The sequence below is a fragment of the Gymnogyps californianus genome, chromosome 4 (assembly GCF_018139145.2).
Source record: "Gymnogyps californianus isolate 813 chromosome 4, ASM1813914v2, whole genome shotgun sequence".
Taxonomy (NCBI): Eukaryota; Metazoa; Chordata; class Aves; order Accipitriformes; family Cathartidae; genus Gymnogyps; species Gymnogyps californianus.
The window spans coordinates 14,790,187-14,813,526 of NC_059474.1; the positions used below are offsets into that span (position 1 = coordinate 14,790,187).

The window sequence follows — 23,340 nt, forward strand, 5'->3', positions numbered from 1 at the left end:
TGCGCACTTGTAAATAGGAAAGAAAAATTCCAACTGTTAGGACAATTAGAACCTCTAGTCTTCTAACTAATGAATGAAGCGGAAAAACCACCTTGGGTTAAACATGACAAGAAAGTGGTTGCCCCCATTCTCAATTCTCATGAGCGCTAAAGGCTCCACATTTTAATTTATTCTATTACACTGTGATTCACTGCCTCCTGTTGTATTAAGGGGGGCTCTTATATTGTAGGTTTTTTCTATTTATTCTCATCATGTCTTTTACCAGGTTTTAAAATAAAGAAGCCACATCTATTTGCCAGATAATTGCTTTCTTCGTGTACATCTCCCACCACAGCATCTTGCGAGTACTTTAACAACCTGTGAATTCAGAGTCTCTCAGCCATCAGGTGCCTGTCTCCCAACGGAAAAGGCAGACACATCGAGCTGCTCCCGAACAAGAGGAACCCCAGCAAGACATTCGCTATTTATGCTTGAGCTGCCATTTCAGGTTCCCCTCAGCCTTGCCTAGCTAAAGGTGTGTCACGGAGAAGGGGGACAGAGGAAGGGTTTGCCTCAGAAGACAAGAGCGGGCACCGAGGCGAGGGCGGGCTCTGCCCCGAGAGCAGGCGACAAGGCGGCACCGTGGCAAGGCGCGGAGACGCCGCAGGCGGCGGAGGGCGGGCGAGGGGCCGGTACCGGGGTCAGAGCAGCCGCTGCCCGCAGGGGGACGGGGCTGAGGGCGGGCCGAGCGCCAGCCGCCGCGGCGGGAGGACACGGACACGGCCGCGGCAGCCACACAGCCCTCGGCGGGGCGAACGCGGCGCGGCCTGGCAGAGGCGGGGAGAGCGGCCGAGGGGAGGGAGCCGGCCCTGCTCAGCCCAGCGCTTACCAGCTCCGGCCACCTCCCAGCTCCATCGCCGCGCGGCCGCCCAGCGGCAGCCCCAGCCCCACCATCGGCCTCGGCCCGCCGCTTCCGCAGCCGCTCCTTCCGCTTCCGCTGCGGGGCGGCAGGCGCGGGGCGGGGGAGGAGGCCGCGCAAGCGCGGTGCGGCGGCGCCGGAGGAGGGACGGAGGGGACAGGGCAGGGCGGCGGCGGCGGCGGCTGCACGTGCCGCGCGGGGTGGCGGTTGGAGGCGGCGGTTGAGGTGCGGGGGGGGACAGGTAACGGTAGGGACAGGTAACGGTAGGGGGGAGCGGGGTGAGGCGTCACGGCAGCAGCCTGCTGCCGCCGAGGAGCCGGGGTGGCGGGCAGGCCGGCCTTCCCGCCCCGTGTGGCCGGGCCCCCCCTCAGGCGGCTCCCGCACGGCGGCGCCGCTCGCCTGGACCCGGTGAAGAGGGGTCTGCTGGGGGAGCGGGACGGAAGGGCGGGGGGGTCGCGCTGGGAAGCGGAGGGGAACCGTGAACCGCCGCCTGCGAAGTGTATCGGCGTGGGGTGGGGGAGTAGGGGGACTTGCTAGTTTCAGGGTTACTGGTTTCCCGTGTGCTGAAGGTATCAGGCAAAACGAGTGTTTTCTTCTGAACTTTTGCATGTGGAAATCAGACTGCTTAGGCTTTCTGTTGGTGGATGCAGAGTTGCATTTCTCTTTGGCCATCCAAGTGCTTCTTTCAAGCTGTAAATGTAAGATCTCCTTGTATTTCTAGGGCTGTGCTTCTGTGGGGAGGAAAAAGATTGTACCCAGTTTATAGAAGCTACTGATCACTCACCAACATGGTAGTATTCACATGCAGTGCGTGTGGAGAATCTGTGAAGAAAGCACAAGTTGAAAAACATGTGAACATCTGCAGAAACTGTCAGTGCCTTTCTTGCATGGATTGTGGCAAGGATTTCTGGTAGGTAAAGGATGGGAAAGAGCCTTGCTTACTCTGCAGTGGTTGTCACAAATACAAGATTTTCCTATGGTATATTAGAATTAAATTTGGCAATTTTGGAATAATTCATATTTGTATTTAAAAATTATACACGTTTTTATGTAATTCCAAGCTTAATCATCCAAGTTTGAACCACAAGGACAACTAAACTACACAGTAAACAGAGTTGCGATTTCTTCTTGTACAGTTATAAGTGACAGTGCTTTCAGCTTCTGATCATCAACAACTGTTACTTATTCTGCTACTGCAGAGAGTGAATTAGCAGTAACATCAAAAATTATGAATTCGGTTGTCACTTCTCAGAACGCAGTGCTACTATCTGCTTTCGAAATATAAATATATGAATTTGCATGAGAAGATAAGATTGTCCTCAAATAATGGTTATATTTCTCAATACTTCACTGACAAAAGATTAAGATCTATGTTACTCATTCCTTTTTGGGGGCACTTCCACATTGGTCAGAACTACACTACCACATTAGTATATCTATATTTAGGAATTAGGTTTTTGCAAGCATTTTTCGTCTGCTTTTGTAATTTTAAAACGTGTCAATGTGAGTAGTAAAACACAGATATGCGTAATAGCTGTGCATACGTTACATGTACAAATGTGCATAAGTTAATAGAGTCATTAAGAAAAGCAGCAGTATACTGAAGACTCAGATCTGATGTTCCAAGTCAGAAATTTTCACCGAAGGCTGTAGCATGACAGAAATGTCAGCAGTCTTATAAGCATGTACTTTAAGCACATCGAACTTCACTCATAAAAGCATTGACAGTATTAAGGTTTAAATGATAGATGCTGTCATTTATTGCTTCAGTTTGTTGATTACATAAGCCTTGCATAGTTCGAAGGACTGAAACACTTCAGTGAACTACAGTTAAAAATCTCCTATGTTCAGGGGTGACGATTATAAGGAACATGTGAAGTGCGTAAGTGAAGACCAGAAATACGGTGGAAAAGATTTTGAAGCCAAAACTAACAAAGGAGATGCTAAACAACAGGAGTGGATTCAGGTAAGGTTTGTACTATATACAGGCATGATAAATAACTATTGTTTATAATCATTAAGGACACAAGAGGCTATACTGGATCAAACCAGAGATCTATTTTTCCCAATATCCACAGCTTGCTTTTGGCAATTCCTTGGTAGGTCTATTGCTTATCCTGGTAAGAAGCTCACCTTTTGTTTGTTTTGAATCTATCTCTTAATAGTTTGATTTAATGTTCCCTAGTTCTTGCATACAGAGGCATTGATCATTGTCCACCCTCTTCATGCCACACGCTTTTGTAGACCTCTGTCAGGCATCCCTCCCCATCTCATAGTCTCTGTTCCAGGCTGAAAAGTCCTACCCTGCTCAGTTGTTCTTCACAGGTAAATTATATCTTTGGTCCTCTGAAGTCTTCCCAGTTCTACTGTATCCTTGTGTCATGGTTTAACCCCAGCCAGCAGCTAAGCACCACGCAGCCGCTCACTCACTCCCCCCACCCAGTGGGATGGGGGAGAGAATCGGGAAAAAAAAAAAAACCCAACTTGTGGGCTGAGATAAAGACAGTTTAATAGGACAGAAAGGAAGGAAAATAATGATAATGATAATAATAAAATGACAATAATACTACTAAAATAATTAGAATATACAAAACAAGTGATGCACAATGCAATTGCTCACCACTCACCGACCAATGCCCAGTTAGTTCTTGAGCAGTGATCCGCCCCTCCCGGCCAACTCCCCCAGTTTATATACTGGGCGTGATGTCATATGGTATGGAATATCCGTTTGGCCAGTTTGGGTCAGCTGTGCTGGCTGTGTCCCTTCCCAAGTTCTTGTGCCCCTCCAGCCTTCCTGCTGACTGGGCATGAGAAGCTGGAAAATCCTTGACTTAGTATAAACACTACTTAGCAACAACTAAAAACATCGGTGTGTTATCAACATTGTTTTCCTACTAAATCCAAACCACTGCACTATACCAGCTCCTAGGAAGAAAATTAACTCTATCCCAGCTGAAACCAGGACACCTTGTGAACTGAGGTTACAAGAACTACGTACACTGTTCAAGATACGGACGAAGCGTAGATTTACTCTGTCATAATGATGTTTTCTGTGTCCTTCTTTATTCCTGTCTTACTGATTTTTGTCATTTGATCTACTTTTTTTTTGACTGCTGCTGATCATGGTGCTGGCATTTTCATGGAATTGGCTATTTTAACCCCAAGATCTTGTGTCTAAGCTCTAGTGATGAACTTAAAGCTCACCATTTTAGATATGAAGTTAGGATTGCTTTTCCTGTGCATGCTGGTTTACATGAATTTGTGTGGAATTTAATTCACCTTTTTATTACCTAGTCACTCATTCTCTTAAGACCTTTCTGGAATTCTTCACAGTCCTCATCCTGAATAGCTTCATATCATCAGGAAAATTTTCCTGCCCTCTTCTCAGATATTTTGTAAATACGTTGAACAGCAGAGGCTCCAGCATGGATGGAAATGTCTCCTAGCCTTTCTGTCCTACCCTTCAGGTAGTTATTTATCCTATGCAAGAACCTACCCTCTTATGGCTGTTAGTTTCCTTTAAAGGTTTTAGGAAGGAACTCTCAAACAGGTTTTTAAAACCCTATTAGATATAATTAGTTAGATCACCTTTATCCATGGATTTGTTGATTTCTATCTTGTATAGAACACAATCTAACAAAGTACTAAGCTACATGCATACTCAAGGCATATGAATAATACCATTGAAGTCAACAGATTAGTGCTGTTGTTGAGATTGAACATTGTTTGAGTGCATTGTTCAAAAGCAGCATGATGTGAATGCTATTGCTTATGAAAATTGTTAGCCTTCCTCAATAGTAAGTACTTTCTACACAGAAAAGTGAGGGATTATTACAGAGCGTCCTTTTCTGGTAGTTATAACACATCCACAAAACCTTTCAGTAAACAGATTTTCAGAAGTACAGGAAGGCTCTCCAGTGTCCAGTGGCTACATCTTTAAATAATGGAAAACTCGGAGCCTTTTTCTCCCCACAAGCAGCAATCTGTTCAAGTAACTGCTGTAAGGCCCTGGCCTAACCTCCTCGGTTCTCTTGTGCTGGCACCTGTAGCATAGGAATATGCCTGAGCTGTCTTATAGGGATTAATGGTTGTTGAAGCTGGCACTGCTGCCAAAAGAAATGCATGTCAAACTGTAGCCTCAAAGTTAGCCTGATTTTTCACAATTAACTCCAGAAGTTTGCAAAAACCAATCAGTTGATAATTGCTTTTCTTAATGCAGGTCTTTTTCACACTGCAAGAATTCCCTACATGATATAGTTACTTTACTTTTAAATGTTTTTATTACAGGTTGTAACTTGTACAGCAGGAAGCATTGGTGAGCAGTCCTGCTTGCCTCTGCTTACTATATAGGTATAAATATTTATATAGGTAACTTTGATGCATCTTATGATCTATGATAAAACCAAAGGTTAGTGTTTTTCCCGTGCGTATTGAACAGTTCTTTCAAGCAGGCTATACAGTCTGTGGGTACTGGGTGATTTCTGTCCAATGTGTTTCCGACTTGCATACCTTGCATGTATCATTTGATCATTATGCTTCTTTGCTGATTTAATTCTGTTTTTCTTCATTCAGAAAATTCATGAAGTAATGAAGAAGCCAAACATAAGCCCTAAAGTGCGGAACATTCTGGAGCAAATGCGTGTCTTTGATAATATTCCAAGAAAAAAAGTAAAGTTTCAGGTATGTTTTAATAGAGATTTGTAGTAATCCATGCAGTGAGCTTAAAAATAGACTTTCTTAGCAAGTGCCACTCTCTTTTAACAAAGGTGGGACAAATTGCTTATTTGGGCATTGGTAAATAGATGGTATAATAGCTGAGTTTCAAATAGGCAATGTTTGTAAAATACATTTCCTTGCTTAAAAGGACTCTCTGGGTGCCATTTTAATTAGGTATTAAGCCAGAGACTCACCATTCAAGCTTAATCTCCGTGTGTAGGCTTGTTCTTTTTTTAATACCTTTCTTTTTTTCTGTTTGCAATTTCTATTGAATGTCCAAATTCTTAGACATACTTTTAAAGGACTCTTATTTCTGTGGCTTTGTTTTTTCCTGGTAAAGGCAAGATAACTGTTCTGAGAGTTTTCCTGTTGCTCGATATTCTGACAGAATCTTCCATACTGCATGCTTCACTAAACTTTGCATCACAGCCAAAGCAAATTCCAAATGTTTCATGTGGTATCAGTGAAGAATTACTGACAAGCTGGCCCTGCCCCCCCCCCCCCGTTCTGTGCCTCAGATTGTGAGGCTGAGAGAAGATCATGTGCTTCCAAAGCGCTCAGATAGAACCTAATAGAGCTGCGGTGAAATTGCTGCTAGCAAGCTGAAGGTTAGAATACTTTTCTACAAAATTAATGTTCTAAGTAGGGAAAGTGATATTGTCAAGAAGCCTCTTTCTTTTTGGTAAGATATGTTGCAGTGGGAGATCAAAAGTTTTTGCAGTTCATTGTTCCAATTTACTAATGCAGCTTTCCTGGGATTTTCATTGCAATGCAAAAATCTTTACATTAGGTTTTACTTAGAATTCCACATTCCTGAAAGTTGATCTGTTGCTGATAGTGTGAGCATATTATAAGTAGAAATTTACTGCTTTGTTTTCATTTTCAGCAGGAACTCCTGCAGTAGCCCCAGCAATTTTCAAATGTTTGCATTGAGATATTTGCTTAAATTTTACTTTTCTGTAATAAACTAAGGTATCCATTTAGGAGCATGACTATCTGTCGAGTACACAAATAAATAAATAAGATCAGATCCTTAATGTTTTAACTCATGGGAACAGTCAGAAGGTTTGGTAGGACATTAACATAACCAGCTGCATTCAAAAGCTTGAGGATTATCTTTTCTCTATATTTACCGCTTCTGGATTACTATTGGTGAGGCAATTGAGAGGCATGGTATAGCCTCCTAACAGTACGCAGGCATTACGCAAAACAATTTAGCATGGAGGTTTGAGATTCATAGAGAGTAAACGTCTAACTAGCTCTTAATCAGAAGAAGTGATTAGATTCTTAAATGAAAAATAAGAACCAAATATATCGTAATCAAGAAAAAAATCAGAGATGCACCTTTTCAGTTATTGTTTTTTTCCTGCACAGAATTGGATGAAGAACAGTTTGAGAATTACTGACAGCACTTTGCAAGACCAGGTGTGGGATATTTTCTCTGAAGCAACCAGAAACGTAAGTTAAGTTAGAGGTACAACATGGTAGAAGAGGAATGCAGTGAAAAATGCTGGAAGGAAAACCGTTCAGACTCTCTTTGTAGATGTTAACAGAAATATTGTCTCCCATTGTTACAATGGATTATGTTATAATGTAATGTTCCTAGATTAAATTGCTAATTTGTGGAACATACTGTTGCTGAAGTAGTTGTGCATACTGGGCAGGTTGTGATTAAAAACTTGGACACAGTGACACAATTGTGACATGATAATCAGAAGGCTAATTTAACTTTATTCTATGCTATTAGTACATAAGGAAAGGGAAAAACACTACCTTTATCTTTGGTTCCAATCTTTTACCACACACTAAGAAGGAATAAAACAATGTCTTTTCAGAACTGTATTGGCCTCAAATGTATGTGTATTGGAGCGGGAAATTAACAGCACCTAGTTTACCTATTGTATTAGTGGAGAGAGATGAGATCCTCCAGTTTGTGGTGCAAATTCGTCCCACTTCTGTGTCCAAATCGTGGACTCACGATGACCTTTTTTCTCAGTGCCTGATTCTTTGCTATTTCAGTACTAGCTTAGCATGTTTTGGTAGGGTGTTCTTTTGATTGTTTACTTCTATTACTGCCACTAGAAAGCTGTTACAGAAGCTTACTTCTCTATTGATGTAAAGATGCTCTCCCCCTCCCCCCAGCTTCTTTTGAGGAAGAGCGCAGGCATCGCTTTTGACATTAATCCCTTGTTGATCATGCTTCATGTTCCTGATTTGATGATTCCAGTTAAATCTATTTGTAGTTTTTCTGAAGAATCCAAATATAAGAGCCAGGAAGGAAATAAATACATTTTTTTAAAGGATATGAACATCACACAAACTCTGGGCACTGAATTTCAAGTACATTCTCTTGCTGCAACATTAATTCTGAGTTGATACAACTTAACTAAAGTCATAAGCAGTTCCCTCTTGATTTAAACTGATTTTTTAAAAATAAATCTTGAACCTGAACAATTATTTTATTTAAACATAAGCAATTTACATTTTCCATAGAATATAGCATTAAAGTAAAATATATAACACAACTTGCTTGTTCAGATCGTTTCAATGCACCTTTAAGAGTTCTTAAAAACATCTCAAGATGTTCTCTGTAATACATACCTTGAAGTGTACGTACTCAAAGGAAGTTCTTAAGTGGAATTCAAATTGAATTGAAATTACTCTTTACAAAAACATGTTGGTATTAAGTTGTTTGTATAAACATATATTCTCTTTCTAAATAGCCACATTAACATTTCAGTAATTGTATTTCACTTGTAATTATTAAAATTAAAGTTTAAATATAAAAATGTTCATTAATGTATTAATTCTTCTACAAGAAAATTATTATAAGCTCAGGAACATTAAAAGAAAACCAAATATGTTAAGGTGAGAAAAGTACAATTAAAACGCCCAGCAGTGCCTTTGTTGACATCACGCAATAATAGTTTGTTGTCCCAGACATATCCCAAGACGGGGAACTGGATGGCAGAGCTAAGATTAATAATCTTAAGGGCCGCATATTTGGGAATAGGTTCTGTATCTTGCTGTAATATGCTGTATTTTTGTCTGCATGAATCAAAGAGTTGTCTTTCCCTTAACTTAATTACATTTAGCAAATATGTTAAAAAACACATGGACAATTATTTCAAATAGAAATTACATATGTTGTAAGATAACATTTCTTCTGTGATGTTAAGGTAATTAGCATTTAGGCTGTTAAGTTAAAAGAAGAATCAGCCACGCTATTTAGTGCTATTTCTCAGGTAACTGGTGTCACCACATGTAAGCAGTTTAATTGAATTCAAGATATTAGTGTTCCTCGTGAATGATATAGTAGAGAAAAGTTGCAGTGTCAAAAAAGGCATGTAAAAATTGTAATAATCTGTCTTTCAACAAAAGATTTCAAGTGAAAAAGAACAAGACAAACCACAACAGAAGGAAGAGGGGCAGTCTGCAGAAACTGGGGAAAAAACAATGGCAGAAGAAAATGGAATTACAGATGATAAAATTGAGAGGAAAAAGAATAAGAGAGAACGAAAAGAAGAGAGACAAAAGAACAAAAAGAAGGAGAAAAAAGACTTGAAATTAGAAAACCAGTCAGAAGTGAAAAAGAGTAAAAAGTCCAAAAAAGGAAAGGAGAGCTTGGAGAATGAATTTGAAATAAATGGAAATGGCCATCAGAGTGAAATAGAAGAGGAAACAAATGTAAAGAAACGCAAACATAAACATGCAGAAGGTATCCATCCTACACCTTATATTCTTGTTTGTTTTCAAGATGCTTTTTCTCAATGCCTTAAAGCTCAATAATCTACCTAAGTAGAATTTTTTAAGTAGTAAGTTAAATATACAAATTAAATTATTTTTTAACACCGTGGTTGCACAGTCCTTTTATAAAATCTGAACCTCTTAGCAAATATAAATTCATGTTACAGGAACAGAAACTTTAAGTCATGTCAGGACTTTTCTTCTAGTTTTATAATTTTTTGTGTATGTTTATCCAATTCCATGTCTAGAGGAACCTCATATCACAACAAAGAGAATGAAGACTGAAAACATTTCAGAAGACACGGAGACAGAAAACACCAATGGCAATGAAGAAAATGTGGGAATCGATAAAGGTATTCTTAAAGGAGGAGTTTAGAAAGTTACAAAACTATTCGGCAAAAGACCTAGTGCAGAATATAAATACAGTGCTTTTGCAGCAAGCAATGAAATAAATTGTGCCTCAGTATACATATACATATGTATATTCAGTATACATATCTGTTCCACAGTAAGTAGTCTGTGCTACACTTAACACCTGATGCTGAATTACTTCTCTCATTTGTTGCTTCTGCTGTGCTAGCGACCTTTGGCTACGCTTGCTTTCACTGGGCAGTGAGGAATTTGGCATGTTTGTTTCACCACAGCAGGTCTCTTCCCTGCTGCCACACACATTAGCCAGCACAGAGGAAAAAGGGTAACGGCTCTCTTATACCTCTTTGTATCTCTTATATCCCAGTTTTTGCTCAGTGAATCATAAATTGGAGTTTAGCTGTGCTGGACCTTAGTTTATGCTTAAACCTACTTATGCCTGTCATCCAACACACCATTACTGTTGGGGGATGTCTGTACTTGAACATACAGATTGTTTGTTTGGCAACCACCAGTTAATGACCTCTGAAGTGGGTACTGTGTGAAATTGACTGCCTGTGCTCTAAGGGTGAGGAGGCAGGATCTTCCCAACTAGTCCTGCATTAGGTAAGAGTTGCTGCTTAATAGCTGAAGCACACAAGATAAGTAAAAGCAATCCTGACCCTAGTTGTTCAAGTAGTATCGTTGGTTCTTCATGTCCATCCTATTATAATCTTCTGAAACAGCCTACCTGACTTTATGCTTAAGACAGCCTGCTGTTGCAGGGTCAGTAAGATAACAACTGCTGTGGTAGCTGAACTGGCTCCAAAATTAGGAGATTGAAGGCCGGTTCCTACCAGAAGACAACCTGGAAATACCTGATTTTACTAATAATGTTGTACACCTTATTATTTTCTAGGTAAATTCAACTGGAAGGGAACCATCAAAGCTGTTCTGAAACAGGCCCCAGACAATGAAATTTCAATTAAAAAACTAAGAAAAAAGGTACTGTACAACATGGGTTTTTTTAATCTCCTTTGGTCTTGTGAATTTCTTTCTGTAATGCTGATGTTCATAAAATCCGGCCCATGTAAGCAAAAAAGTTTGACATTATTTAACAGAATAGCAATTGACAGAATGTCTGCTGAAGGACATGTTCTTTATTGCTTACTGGACTACAGAAGAAATTTAGTGCTAATTCTGCAAAGGAGTAATAGCATGATAGATTCCATGCTACTTTTAATACAGTAACATGAATGCATTATTGCTTAAAGTGGAATCCTCTTTACTAACTCAAAACTGTTCCTCTGTCTTTGTGCAGGTTATAGCTCAGTATTACGCAGTAGCTGGTGAACATCACAGATCAGAAGAGGATATTCTAGTCATATTTAATAAGAAAGTGAATAACAATCCCAAATTTAAAGTTTTAAAGGACAAAGTTAAACTCTTGAAATAAGAGTTTGCATACTTTTAATAACCTTTGCATTTTGATCTTGCAGACTGAGTCAAATTCTTCTGTCAGCTGTACAAATATCATGTATTGGTCTCAATTTAAATTGCGTATGTGAGAGCAGAATTTAACTTTTAAGACTGTATTCCTCCTCTTTTTCTAGATTTATCACAGAACATTTTCAGATATTTTATTTTTTGATTTTATGGAAAATGTATATTTTTTGGTACAAGTTTTAAGAGGCATTGAAAATAATTGCTGCCTACTGTATTAAAATTCTTCCAGTAATGGATATAATTTATAGGCGTGAACGTTTATCGGGACCTCGGTTGTGTGGCTTTTTGCAGAAACTATTGTAAGAGCAAATAGAATTTTTATATTCAAAACCCACCATGGAATAAATGTTTTGTTATGCTAAAATTCAAAATGGTATGACTAATATCCCCTTTACGCACTGTAGCTAGTATATGCAGGCTTTAATAACCTGTTAATTCTGTGTTGTAAAATGCATAATTAAAGTGTCTGTCAAGTTTGTGTATGTAATATTGCACATTCAGTGAAAATCTAAAGACTGTTACCTGTATATGCATAGCTACTGAATGTTTTAGTTAGTAATGCAACTGACTTCAGTATAAGTGATCACATGGACTAAAAATTGACTGATGAAATAAATGACTTTAAAACTCCACCTTAAGTATAATAAATCTTGCCACTTTATGATTGTACAATAAATCCACAAATTATACAAAATTTGAAGAGGCTGTTATATTGCAGTCACCAAAACAATGTAGGCAGGCCAGAAATCTTACATGTATTTAAGAGACAGAGTTGCCTGGGGAAAGTTACTTGAAGTTTATAGGGTTTTAATCAAATGCAAAATAATTCCAGATAGGGAGTTTCCTACCATGAAGTAATCTGTTAAGAACAGTGGTAGAAAGCCAGTGAAAATTTCTTGCAGTAGATGGTATGGTGTTTTGGAAAATTGCATAGTGATTTCACGCAGATACAGTTTTATAGAACTCCATAATGAAAATACCTGAATTTATAGCAATATTGAATATTTTAAAAGTATAAATATGAAAAAAATAACTATCTGATACACTGGGTCCAGTTTTTCTGAGTACATATTTGTCTTGTTTAATATAAAAGTTGCAATAAAAATACCTAATAAATTTAAGATCTAAGTGTTTGTTGTTAATTCATGAAAATGGCTTTGGAGGTAAATAGAATAAAATTTATTTACAGACTGGAGAAACTTTGAGAAGTGTTTGAACACATTTCAAAAGCTTAGATTTCTTTTTTTTGTTTTTAATTTAAGAAAGGACATATAAAAGAATGAGTCCTTGTTAGTGAAACTGAAATTAATACAGTGCTGTTAATCTTTTCACTCACTGTATGTATTTTACAACAAATACTGTTACCTTAAGATCCTAAATAGTTTTGTTACAGCAATTGTTACAGGTTTTCATTTTTTTTGTTTAGAATTAATTCCAAATTATGCCATTCTCTTATACTTTTCATCTTCCATTGTTGTTGACCACAGCACATGTTTGACACATGTATAGAAACATTTGCTGAACTTTTGCTGATGATATCTTAAGTTCTTGTGATGACAGCAGCAGTTACGGGTGCAGTCAGCAGCTGCTACAGTTGTGGCGGCTAATTCTGTGCCATGCCTCCATCCTCTTCTCCCTACCCTCCAACTAGGATCTAACCTCTCGTTCTATCCAGCACTTCAAAATGCCAGTCCCACGCCCACAAGCCAGGACTGTCCTCCTGCTCTCTGCCTCCGCTCTCATCAGCCAGCTGGTGCCAGCTGCCTTGTTGTGGGAGCGTATCTCGCAGCTCAGGGCAGTTTCTGAACAGGGCAGCAGAAGCTCGCTCTGCCCAGTGAGTTGTGGAGCAGCACTGCTGGCCATACCGCTGTTGGCAACCTGTTTTTTTCAATAAAGGCCTACTATTTTCTTGACATGCTCATGAACTCATCAGCTGCATCTTTTTTCCTTTTTCAAACTGGTAAGGGCAGTTTGGATTGTTTATGCTATGCATGTAAAAATAAATATTCACAGCTAATTCTTACTTTAGAGTGTTGCGAGATATCTTTTACAGCTGGGGAGAATGACAGTTGCTGCTGGTGAAAAGCATGAGCATTTTCTAATCTACAGACAAAGAAGCTGATCTATATCAGATGGAAACAGGTTAAGAGTCTAAAAGAACCTCTGAAGTTGTGCAACAGTTCTTTTTATTCAGTCTAACAGATAACCAGATACTTGGTTCCTGTCATTGCAGAGTTCTAGTGCCTGATGCTCAGGGTTTACTTCAGTGATCACTGAATGAAGCGAAGCAGCAGACTAAATGTTCAGAAACACCACACATCAGTTTAAAGCTGAAAATAAGGAATATCAAATCAACAGTACGCAGATGAGCTATCTGAGTAGGATTTGACCTTGGCATTTTTTCCTGCAGTAACTTGTGATTCTTAATGGTTCAAACACCTGACTTCCCCTGTGCATTGCCATAGCTGTGCTGGTAGTGCCTACATGGGGTAGTAAACGTGACTTTTGCATCTTATTCTTCCCCTCTCTGTGTAAAGGGCAAAGCAGCACCAGCTGCCATTCAGTTTTTTCCTAATGATTTGGCAGACACGGATCAAATTAATGCCTCTTTATTGATGGTCACTAGTGGGAGTCTACTGCGAATAAGTCCTGTTATAATTACAGTAGTATTACCTCATTATACATCATTATAGTAGTATTACCTTTTCCTAGTCTGTTGGAAGAAAGAAGGGGTGGGGGGAGCAATATGTTTTGCAGGTCTATTTTTCTTTCTGAATGTTCCTGGGAAGTACTGTAGTATGGTAGATGAGTCCATGCCTCTAATTACTGATGACTTCAAGTGCTGTTGAAGTCCATGTGTAGTCACATTATTGACATGCAGCTCTCCAGTAAAAAAAAAAAAAAGACCTCTGTGTTTTTTCGTTAGACAATTAATAGATTCCTCAGAGGACTGAAATTGGCTTTTTCACTTACAACAGATTTGAGCTTTAATTTACTCCTTGCAACTAATGATGTCTCGATCAGATTGAAGTTACCCTGTTCTTTAAAACTACCAATGTAGTGGTAATTGTTTCAGAGGGAGGCATAATCCCTTCCAGACCATTCAGAATATTTCATGAAGACAGAAAAACAGTAAGACCTATCTAATTTCTATTCAGCGATTAACCAGCATATTTACCAGTATTTTTTTAAATCCCATGGATCTGTTGCAATGAAGTTACGTACCTTGGATGCTCTTTTGTTTTAAGTGGGGGGGAGGGTGTACAACCTTAAGATTTACCAAATGCAAGAGGGCAACAGTATCAATTTACCTGATTGCATTCATAGAGCAACGTTTAAAAAACATTACTCCAGACAGCATAAGAGAACAGCAAGGCACAACCCACAGTGGTAATGTGGAAACTTGCTGAGCACCTGCTTGCAGTTTAATATGTTCATGAAGCATTATTATCTGATCCCAGCTTCTAGGTCAGATGATTAATTTGACTGAACAGCTCTTAAGTCCTCATTTGAGTGACTTTAGGGTCTGTCACCTTCAAGAACAAATGACAGGATTGACATCCATCCGTGCATGCATGTACTTGAAGGAAGATCCAGCTCACAGTAATTGCAGTGGTTCTGGGTGTTGTGCATATGCTGATTGCATGACTGCCATCCCTCCCTTTTGCTCTATCTTTGATCATCAAAATCGACTACTGCGAGCAGTTGCCATTGATGCCAAGTTTGATGCCCACAGAAATTTAGCTGACATGATCCACAACAGATGTTTTTAATAGATTTGACAACAGGCACATGATGAAGCAGAAAGTTAGTCATCTTTGATCTAGGTTCTCAGCAGCAAAGTCAATTGATTAGCGTTATGCATGGACAGGAAAGTTGCGGATGCCTTCATCAAGTACACTACTGGCCTCCTGTTAAAAAATATATATAGTACAGAATATTTAAAAGAATGTCATGACAGTACTAAGTAGCCCTTTATTTTATCCTTTTATCTGACAGAATAGCTATAGTATTGGAGTCTCTTTTAACAGCATGCCAGTGTACTGGGTTTGTGTTGCCATAAAGGACTTCAGCTACTGAACCACTGAGTTCACTTCTTGTAGCATTTGGTCACAAAGCCATCAAAACCAGATCTGAGTAATGAGTTCAGTTGTGTACATGGGGAGATCCAGCAAAATCTAGCACACATTGCAGTCATATCATTAAAAAAACCCAAACCCAACAGCAACTACTGATCTGTTGCAGACCCTCAAAATCAAAATTTATCAAAATCAAAAAATTTCCATTTTTTGCTCTGATAGCTTTCTAATTCTAACAGATCTTATCTTTTGGTACATGAACTGCTGTGCAGTTCAGATAACACCAGTGTTATGCAGGTCATTAAAATACGACTTAAGTGTTTGAACATTAAACAAACACAAAACCTGATGACCTGCAGCACCTCTTCAAGTTCTTTAGACCAGGTATTTTTAAAGCATCATTGCCTTTCCCACTATTTTTTTTTTTTTCTGTGCTTTACGGACAAAGGGGCATTGCTTAATGTTGATTCTGCAGTGTGGCAGAATCACGCGGCTAATGGACATGCACCTCTTGTGTTTTTCTCACTTGCAGTCAACCCACAGTAATATTCAGAAAGGGACTTCATTATCTTGCAGCTGCCACTCTAGATTCTGAGGAAAAGAGAGGGAACCTTCCAAACTTTTGCAGAAGCAGAAAAGCTACTGTAAAACACGTAACAAAAAAAAGGAGATAAAGTAGCACAAGTGTGAATTCTATTTTGTGCATTTCCTAGTTTAGTTGCATGAATTTATACCATTAAAGCTAGTATTTTAATATAGTTTGTACAGATAGATCTCAGTAAATGAGAATGTAAATAGAGTTCTGATTTTACTAGCACGAGCTGGGTATTTAAGTGTTACAGTATGGAAAAAAGTCATAATATTAAATATTTACTTTGTAACTACATATTTTACACTTGTTCCATTTCAAATTGAGATGTGAAAACAGATAAAATGGATGTTAACAATTTACCATTTTCCAGTATTCACTCAGTGCTGTAACTACAGGAAATTTCTTTGTTGTAACATGGGTCAGGGTACTGAAAAATTAGTGCAAGAGAATGCTTGTATAAAGCTTCACTTAGCATTTAATACAAATTGACAAAATCATGCAGAATTTATTTTTTTATTTTCTTTTCCACAGATTATATGTTTAGCAGTTGTTGTTAATGTCAACAGTCACAATAAATTTATGAGAAACCATCAGATAATAGTAACATAGCATTATAAAATGTTACAGAATATGTTTGTTTTATTGATTTTCTAAACAGCATAACGTATCTCCATAATAAAATACGCCTTATTGTTAAAATTTTCCTTTCTAAAATAGTGTCTTGCAAATTGAATGTCTTGGTGGTGGGGCAGGGAAGGAAGAAGTATTGTAAATTAGAAAATCATTGAAAGCTCGTGGCTTTATTAAGTATAGCATAAGCATTTAAGCAGGGAGTTCAAGCACTGAAAGAAAAAAGCTTCAAAGGACAGCTACTTGTTTGTTGTGCTCAGCCCTCCACTGTACTGGTGCATTAGAGTAGTTCATTCTTCTTTCTCCCAGTGAAAACCAATCCTCCCACCTGGTGCTATAATCCAATTGCATCAGTACAATGTAGTCAGACCCCGACATGAGTAGTGGCTTATAGCTGATGACCACAGGATACAGAGACCCAATACATTATTTCATTCGGAAACTTTTAAAGCTGTAACACTCACCCTTATTAAAGAAATAAGAGAGCAAATTTTAAACTTTTTATGCAAGATAAGCAAAAAAAGACATATTGTTCTATACATTGAGCCATATTCACAGGTTACAAGATATCTCAGTCAATATATTCAACATTTATCCCTTTCTTCCTCCAATTTAGCTTTTAAGAAAAAACAAGAATAAGTCCTCTAAGTTTCTTTTCTGCTCTGTCAGCCAAGAAAAGCAGCATATCATGTTTCCCATTAGTACTTTTACAGGAAGTGTTATTTTATATTGAATTCTAAATTTCACTTGGACTAGAGGAAGTTTTAGTAGTAACTTTTCTTTGCACTTGTTAAGATACAATTCCTTTCGCACCTGTAACCTACTGCTTTTCTTTGCACTTGTTGAGATAAAATTCCTTTGCACCTGAATCCTCATGCTTTACGCTCTCACAGGGCAAGGGCTGAAAAACCTTCAAGCTTTTTGCTTAGACTGGACTTTTTTTCTGCAAGACTGCAGATCACAGAGCTTAGTCTTTTCTCAAACATATTTTTTATTTATCCTTCCTTTTAAAATTTATTCTAGAAGACTTAGAATTGTTCAGTCTTCAGAGACTGTTTTGCTCTTCTCATTAGATCTTTTGTATAGAAACTACCCTTGCTACTCAACTCCATATCTGAGTTACAGCAGAAGTAAAATAACCGACTTCCTACAGAAGTAGTTTTATAGTTCCTGAAATGACTTGAAAGTAACAGAAAACCAGAAATTGTCTCTCTGTATGCCTACCCATTAAACAACTATTCTCAAACTTTTAGGTGGAATGCATTACTACTAAATTAGTATCAAAATCCTAATTCAGGCCTAATTACAGAGTCAAGCTCAACTCTCACATGTATTTGTTTTATTAAAAAAAAATTGCTTTTAAACATACTGAAATCTTCCACTCAGGCAGCATGAAATCCCTCTGAAAGTATTCAGGTCACTACATCTCATTTAAGGGACAAACTGAATGAAAAGTAACACCACAATTTCACCTGCGTTGCAGATGGCTCAAAACATGTGATTTTTACTCCGTTCTATTCTTTGCAGTAGCCATGTAATGAACTCTCGCAATCCAGCCATTAACGTATAAATACAAAGCACGAAGTGCGCTTGTATACATTTGATTTTCTGCCCTTCTGCTGGCCTTTGATTCTTGATGATAAGAAGGAATTCAAGGAGGAATACACAGCTATTGACACTGTATAGTATCCATGCATGACAAAAGCTAATGGTTTTTGTGGGTGATATAGGACCAGAATTTTCTCCTAGACTTTTCTTTCTTACCATTAAACCAAGTGCTTCACTTACTGAAGCCAATACTTTGTGCCTGCATTTCTGCCTTGTACTTCTAAATCAATCGCCAGTATAAAAGCTTTTACTGAATTGTACAGACATCTTTTATGCTTAGAGCGCTTTATTGATTTTTTTTTTCCATCTATCCATTCTACCATTTACTATAAGACATTTTATGGACTGTTTGTTCCTACAATTTCCTTGTCTTACACCATGAAATATGTTTCCTCTTTCCTTCTTGCTGCTACCATTCTGTCTCACCTACCTTTGAAAGTTCATCTTTTTTGGTGAACTTTCAGAACTGAAGTGGTTTCAGAGGTTAGCATTGGATAAGCTTTCTATGAGAAGAAAAAATATGAACTCTGTCTGTGTTCTTAAAGACCTGTTCATGTTAAGCAGATTAGCCAAAACAGTAACAGGAATTGTACGACCATCCTCCAGCTAAAATTTCAAATCGAGGTATTGCTGAATTTGGTTTTCATACCAGCAAACATCTTTCTCTCTTCCTTTCTGTCTCTGACAGTATAGCACTCTGTCACTGTTCCCTCTAACACTGTTGTCCAATTACAATACCAGATCAAAATACATGAAAAATTGACCCTACAGGATACATAAGTGGTAATGGACTGTGAAGGACAATGGTAAAGAAAACCTGCTTATAAACCTGAATGAAGTGTGTAAGAGCTTTGTTTCCTCTTTATTTTTTTCAGGACTCTACAGAAAAATTATCCAGGCAAACAGCATGAATTCCACACTGTATACATCAGTGAGATTTTCCTATGCTGAACACATTATGAAAATTATCTGTACTTCCCAATCTTGTAACAGTGAGGTCCACGTGCCCAAGAAGCTTTGTCCCTGCTTCATTACAGCAGTCAAATCACAGGCAGTGGGGACACTAGACCATCTCCAAAACAATAGTTAATAGCCTACCACAGCCTAAAAAAACCGCTAACCTCTATCAATACAGAAATAGTGTCATGCCTAAAGAGAGCAATACTCCTGTAGGGCAATGTTCTATGAATAATAAACGTGAATGCCCATTCCCACAATTGATACACAGTCTTTCCTGTGTGAATTAGATCTGTGATCTCCATTATACCAAAAAAAACCCCAAACTTTAGGATGTTCCTAAATGCCCTAAGTATGAAATTCTTGTCATATTGTTACAGATGCATGGTTGCACAGACTTTTTCCGCAGTGAGGAAATCAGTTTCAGTAATTCCCAAGTGTTCTCTTTCCCACCCTCCCACATCTGGCCATTTGTTTTTGCCTCTCTGCCACCCCCTGCATTTTTGCAGGCTTTTAAAACCAGATCAAATCCTCAAACTGAGAGGTATTATATACCACTACTGGGGATTGAGTAGTCAAGAACAATTAGAGCTGGAGTATTGCTGCCAAGTGCTTTGTATCATTAAACTGTAGTCTTAGGAAAACATTTTGAGAGCCATTGTACTCCCTAAGAAAGTACGCATAGTTAAGTGAAACTGAACTCAAGAAATTATTTAGGAGACAGAGTAGGAAGATATACTTAGCAACTGCCAGGAGAATGGTTTATCCGGATTTATTTCATGGGTTTTGTTTACACGTTTGAAGATCCAAGCTGGAATGAACAGTCTTCTCATTTATATTCTTAATGCCAATTATAGCAAAAGGCAAGAGTCAAACATTGAAGCTACCTAACATTTTTAATCAGGACAATTGAGGGTGTTGAAATGGTATTCCATCAAATAGATACTTCAGATTAAAGTAACATTCTGGACCAGCTACTTTTTTGTAATTTGCAGACAACTTTCAAGGTGAAGAACAACATACCTAGATAAATCAGATGACATTATGTGGTGCATTCTTTTTGGGTTCTCTTAGATGCCCTCTTCACCTTTTTAACTGTCTTTATCTTTTCTGCTTTCTTTTCCTTCATGAAGTTCAAACGCTTGCATGCTTATATATAGTGCATTCTTGGTATCAAACACACTATTATATGTATTGTTTCCTTCCTAAAGGGTCAATTCAGGGCTGCACTGTAATTTAATACCCACAAGAGAATTCAACTTGAGTTCAATAGTTTGTATATGTACCACATTCAAAGTCGATTGAGTTTTAACCTTCAGTTGTTTTTCAGATCTGCATTAAGTTATTCATACCAAGTGCTTTCAAGTCCTTTGGTGATTTTTTCCATTGTGCTGAATTTAAAATAATTAAAGGAATGCTGGATGAAAGCAAGAGAACTGTAGCACTCTTTGAAGGCTTTTTTCTTACCTCGATGAGTTAGACAATGCATTTACTTTTTCACTCAGTGTAAGAAAGGATATGCAATGCTTTACTCCAAGAACAACGTTCAGAAAGGACTGAGAATCTCTACCCATCCGATCCTTTTACTCCTGATGGTGGAAGATAAGCAGCAGATTACTACTCACTTCATTATTTCTTAATTCATGAACAGAAAGCACAGAGTATATTGTACAATCATTCCTCAAAATGAAGAATATGCCTACCCTGTAGCCAACCTCCTTCAGCTAAAAATGAACATAGGCAGAGAGACGCCAGCCCTACTTAGATAAGAAATGAAGAAAATTCCAATCAGGTCTTTTGAGAATAGACAACATTTGGGCTAATTTAGCTATCGACTTCTGTAATGGGGAAAAAGTTACGAATATTTGCTAGAATACTCGAAAACTACTTTGACTTTCTAAAAGTGAGAATTTAACTGAGAAGCCTAATTCCCAGTCAAGGAACATAAAAAGCTACCTCTTGTGTGTGTTGTTAAGAGTTACCTGAAAATCAACACAAAAACAACTAATCAGTAAATGGCAAGTACTCAGTGAGCAACATTTCCTAACATTTCTGCAGGGATTCTTAAACTTCTACTTGCAAGAATTAATTATCCATAACAGGCCCGTTGTTTAGATGCTTTATTAATTATGTTGTTCATTTTGTAACAGTCTCAGTTCAGCTCCTGATCGCTATCTACTCTTTAACAGATTAATAATTTCTGAATGAGAGAAGCTCTGTGAAAGGATCACAGAAAACATCTCAGCTCTACAAACACTGAACATGAGTGGTCTAGGTTAAGGTCAACAGTGAGTCAGGGAAGGGAAGCTCTTATTTCAGCTCTTTGCACAATACCTACTCTGTAGGTAAACAGGAGTCTTCAGTTTAACAACACTAACAGATCTTAACCTTTTCAAGCATACATATTTATTTATTTGCTACGTTTAAATCACAGATATTTCCTATGAATAGCTTTTGCAAAGAAAGTACATGAAGATTTCCTTTGTTTCTTATTTGAATCACTACGATGAAAGTGAAGGCTGAAGTAATCATTTCACTCAAAGGAAATAAAACAAAGAAACCTCTATTTCATTGCTAAGAAAGCAGAGCTCAGAGGCTCCCATGAGCTATTAACTTCAAAATATTCAACAAAACTAAATAAAAAATAATCACTGTAGTCACTAAAGATTATGATGTGGTTGGCCCTTATGTGAGACATGTTCTAAGGCTGGGAAAAACAATTTCTACTCACTATGACATAGCTCACGTGAAATTCAGATGTAAATGAAGGCCCTGCTTTCTGCAGAAAAAAAATAAAAAATAAAATTGTTCCATTCTTGTATCTTTTAGGCTGAATTTACTCAAAACTCAACACAAAGTAATAAAGAATAACCAGAACCCTTGCTTCCCTTGTCCCTAGAACCTCACTCATCTATAAAACAGATGACAGGATATTTAGGAAAATGGAGTAATTTTTTCCTGATAAATTACTGTTAGCAGCCCCTTTGCTGAAAAGATAACATCCAGGTAGATTATATAACACAGTGTATCTACAGATCAGGTTACATGACAAATGAAAAGCCACTGCTATTTTTCTTCTAATTGTAGAATGCACAGATTAAGTCAAATTCTCCATTATTTTAGCACCTAAAATTCAAACCAAATGTAAGAAAAAGTTGTGATAAATATGTTGAAAAAACGGTCTTTCTGAACTTTTAGGGTTCATCATTACACTAGTGAAACTGATCTAAGTCTACTGAGTTAAACCCACCGTAACACTGTATGAATTATGTTATACATGCAGAAGATCTATTATTTTACTAATACTTACTCCAGTTTTTTTCCACCCCTTTCAAAAGGTATTTGATAAGGTCATGAGTTACCCAACAGGTTTAGAACTGCTTAAAAACAGTGCAGGTCAGAGCAAGTCTAGCTTGTACCCTAATTAGCTTCTACCAGTTAGTTTCTACCCTTAGGATGGCCTAACATTTTTAAAGGTTTACTGATAAAATACATAATTATTTATCCACAGCCTACATTCCATTCTTTTTGCTTTTCCTGTTTCCTCAACATGAAACTACAGAGGAAGTATTTGCAAAACTTTTAGTTTGATAAATGCCACACAATATGCAAAGAATGCACATGTTAAGTGAAAATTTGACATATTTCTCATACTCACTGTTTTCATGCAAAATACTCAGTTTGCCTTCTAAAAGGAAAAGTATAATCAGGTAATTAAACATTTGTTTTTTGAACTTTAATCTGTATACAGCTAGAAGGACTATAAATTCGATTTTGGTAAGGAAAACCCACGTAGTGAAATTAATTTTTTTTCTTCAATCTACCGTATAATAATCTGAGCTTTTATTGAATATTTCTACATTTAATTACACTGTAAAGAAAAGCTATCCATAGCAGGTGCCATATTGGACAGGTACTTCCATTCTGTAGTCAGTGGGATTTTTGCCTTAGTAGGAATGTTATGCCACACATGATTTTGTCTAAGAAAGCATGGGATTTGTAAGTACCACACATATAATCTAATTAGCCCAATAAATCATTACTATTAGAAACAAATTTCAATTTTAAAAGCCGTATTACTTATTCAATGAACACACCCCAAAAGATACAGTACATATATTCACAGCATTCTTATAATGACCAGACCTAAAATTAATCTGTCAATATAATTTAGTAGTTTTGAGTTTGTTCATGTGAATGAACAAGAAAGTAATACTGATCTAATAAGGTTTTGTTTGCAGAAACACGCTGATGTGACT

At 37.9% G+C, this 23,340-nt stretch overlaps 1 protein-coding gene across 1 annotated transcript; it reads left to right on the forward strand.

Moving 5' to 3' along the window:
* The first annotated feature begins 1,633 nt into the window (after nucleotides 1–1,633).
* LYAR (Ly1 antibody reactive) lies at nucleotides 1,634–12,330 on the forward strand. The gene is made up of 8 exons (XM_050896507.1): nucleotides 1,634–1,808; nucleotides 2,750–2,864; nucleotides 5,471–5,578; nucleotides 6,989–7,072; nucleotides 8,996–9,332; nucleotides 9,610–9,714; nucleotides 10,629–10,714; nucleotides 11,031–12,330. Exons 1-8 carry the CDS (start codon nucleotides 1,687–1,689, stop codon nucleotides 11,163–11,165), a joined length of 1,092 nt encoding a protein of 363 aa, XP_050752464.1. The 5' UTR covers nucleotides 1,634–1,686; the 3' UTR covers nucleotides 11,166–12,330.
* Nucleotides 12,331–23,340: the final 11,010 nt, after the last annotated feature.

What these genes read in the sequence shown, in the direction of transcription:
- LYAR (XM_050896507.1), top strand. Translation starts at nt 1,687, where the DNA reads ATGGTAGTATTCACATGCAGTGCGTGTGGAGAATCTGTGAAGAAAGCA. An exon ending in AAATGTGGGAATCGATAAAG is followed by an intron (nt 9,715 to 10,628) that starts GTATTCTTAAAG and finishes ATTATTTTCTAG; the next exon opens with GTAAATTCAACTGGAAGGGA. An exon ending in TTAAAAAACTAAGAAAAAAG is followed by an intron (nt 10,715 to 11,030) that starts GTACTGTACAAC and finishes GTCTTTGTGCAG; the next exon opens with GTTATAGCTCAGTATTACGC.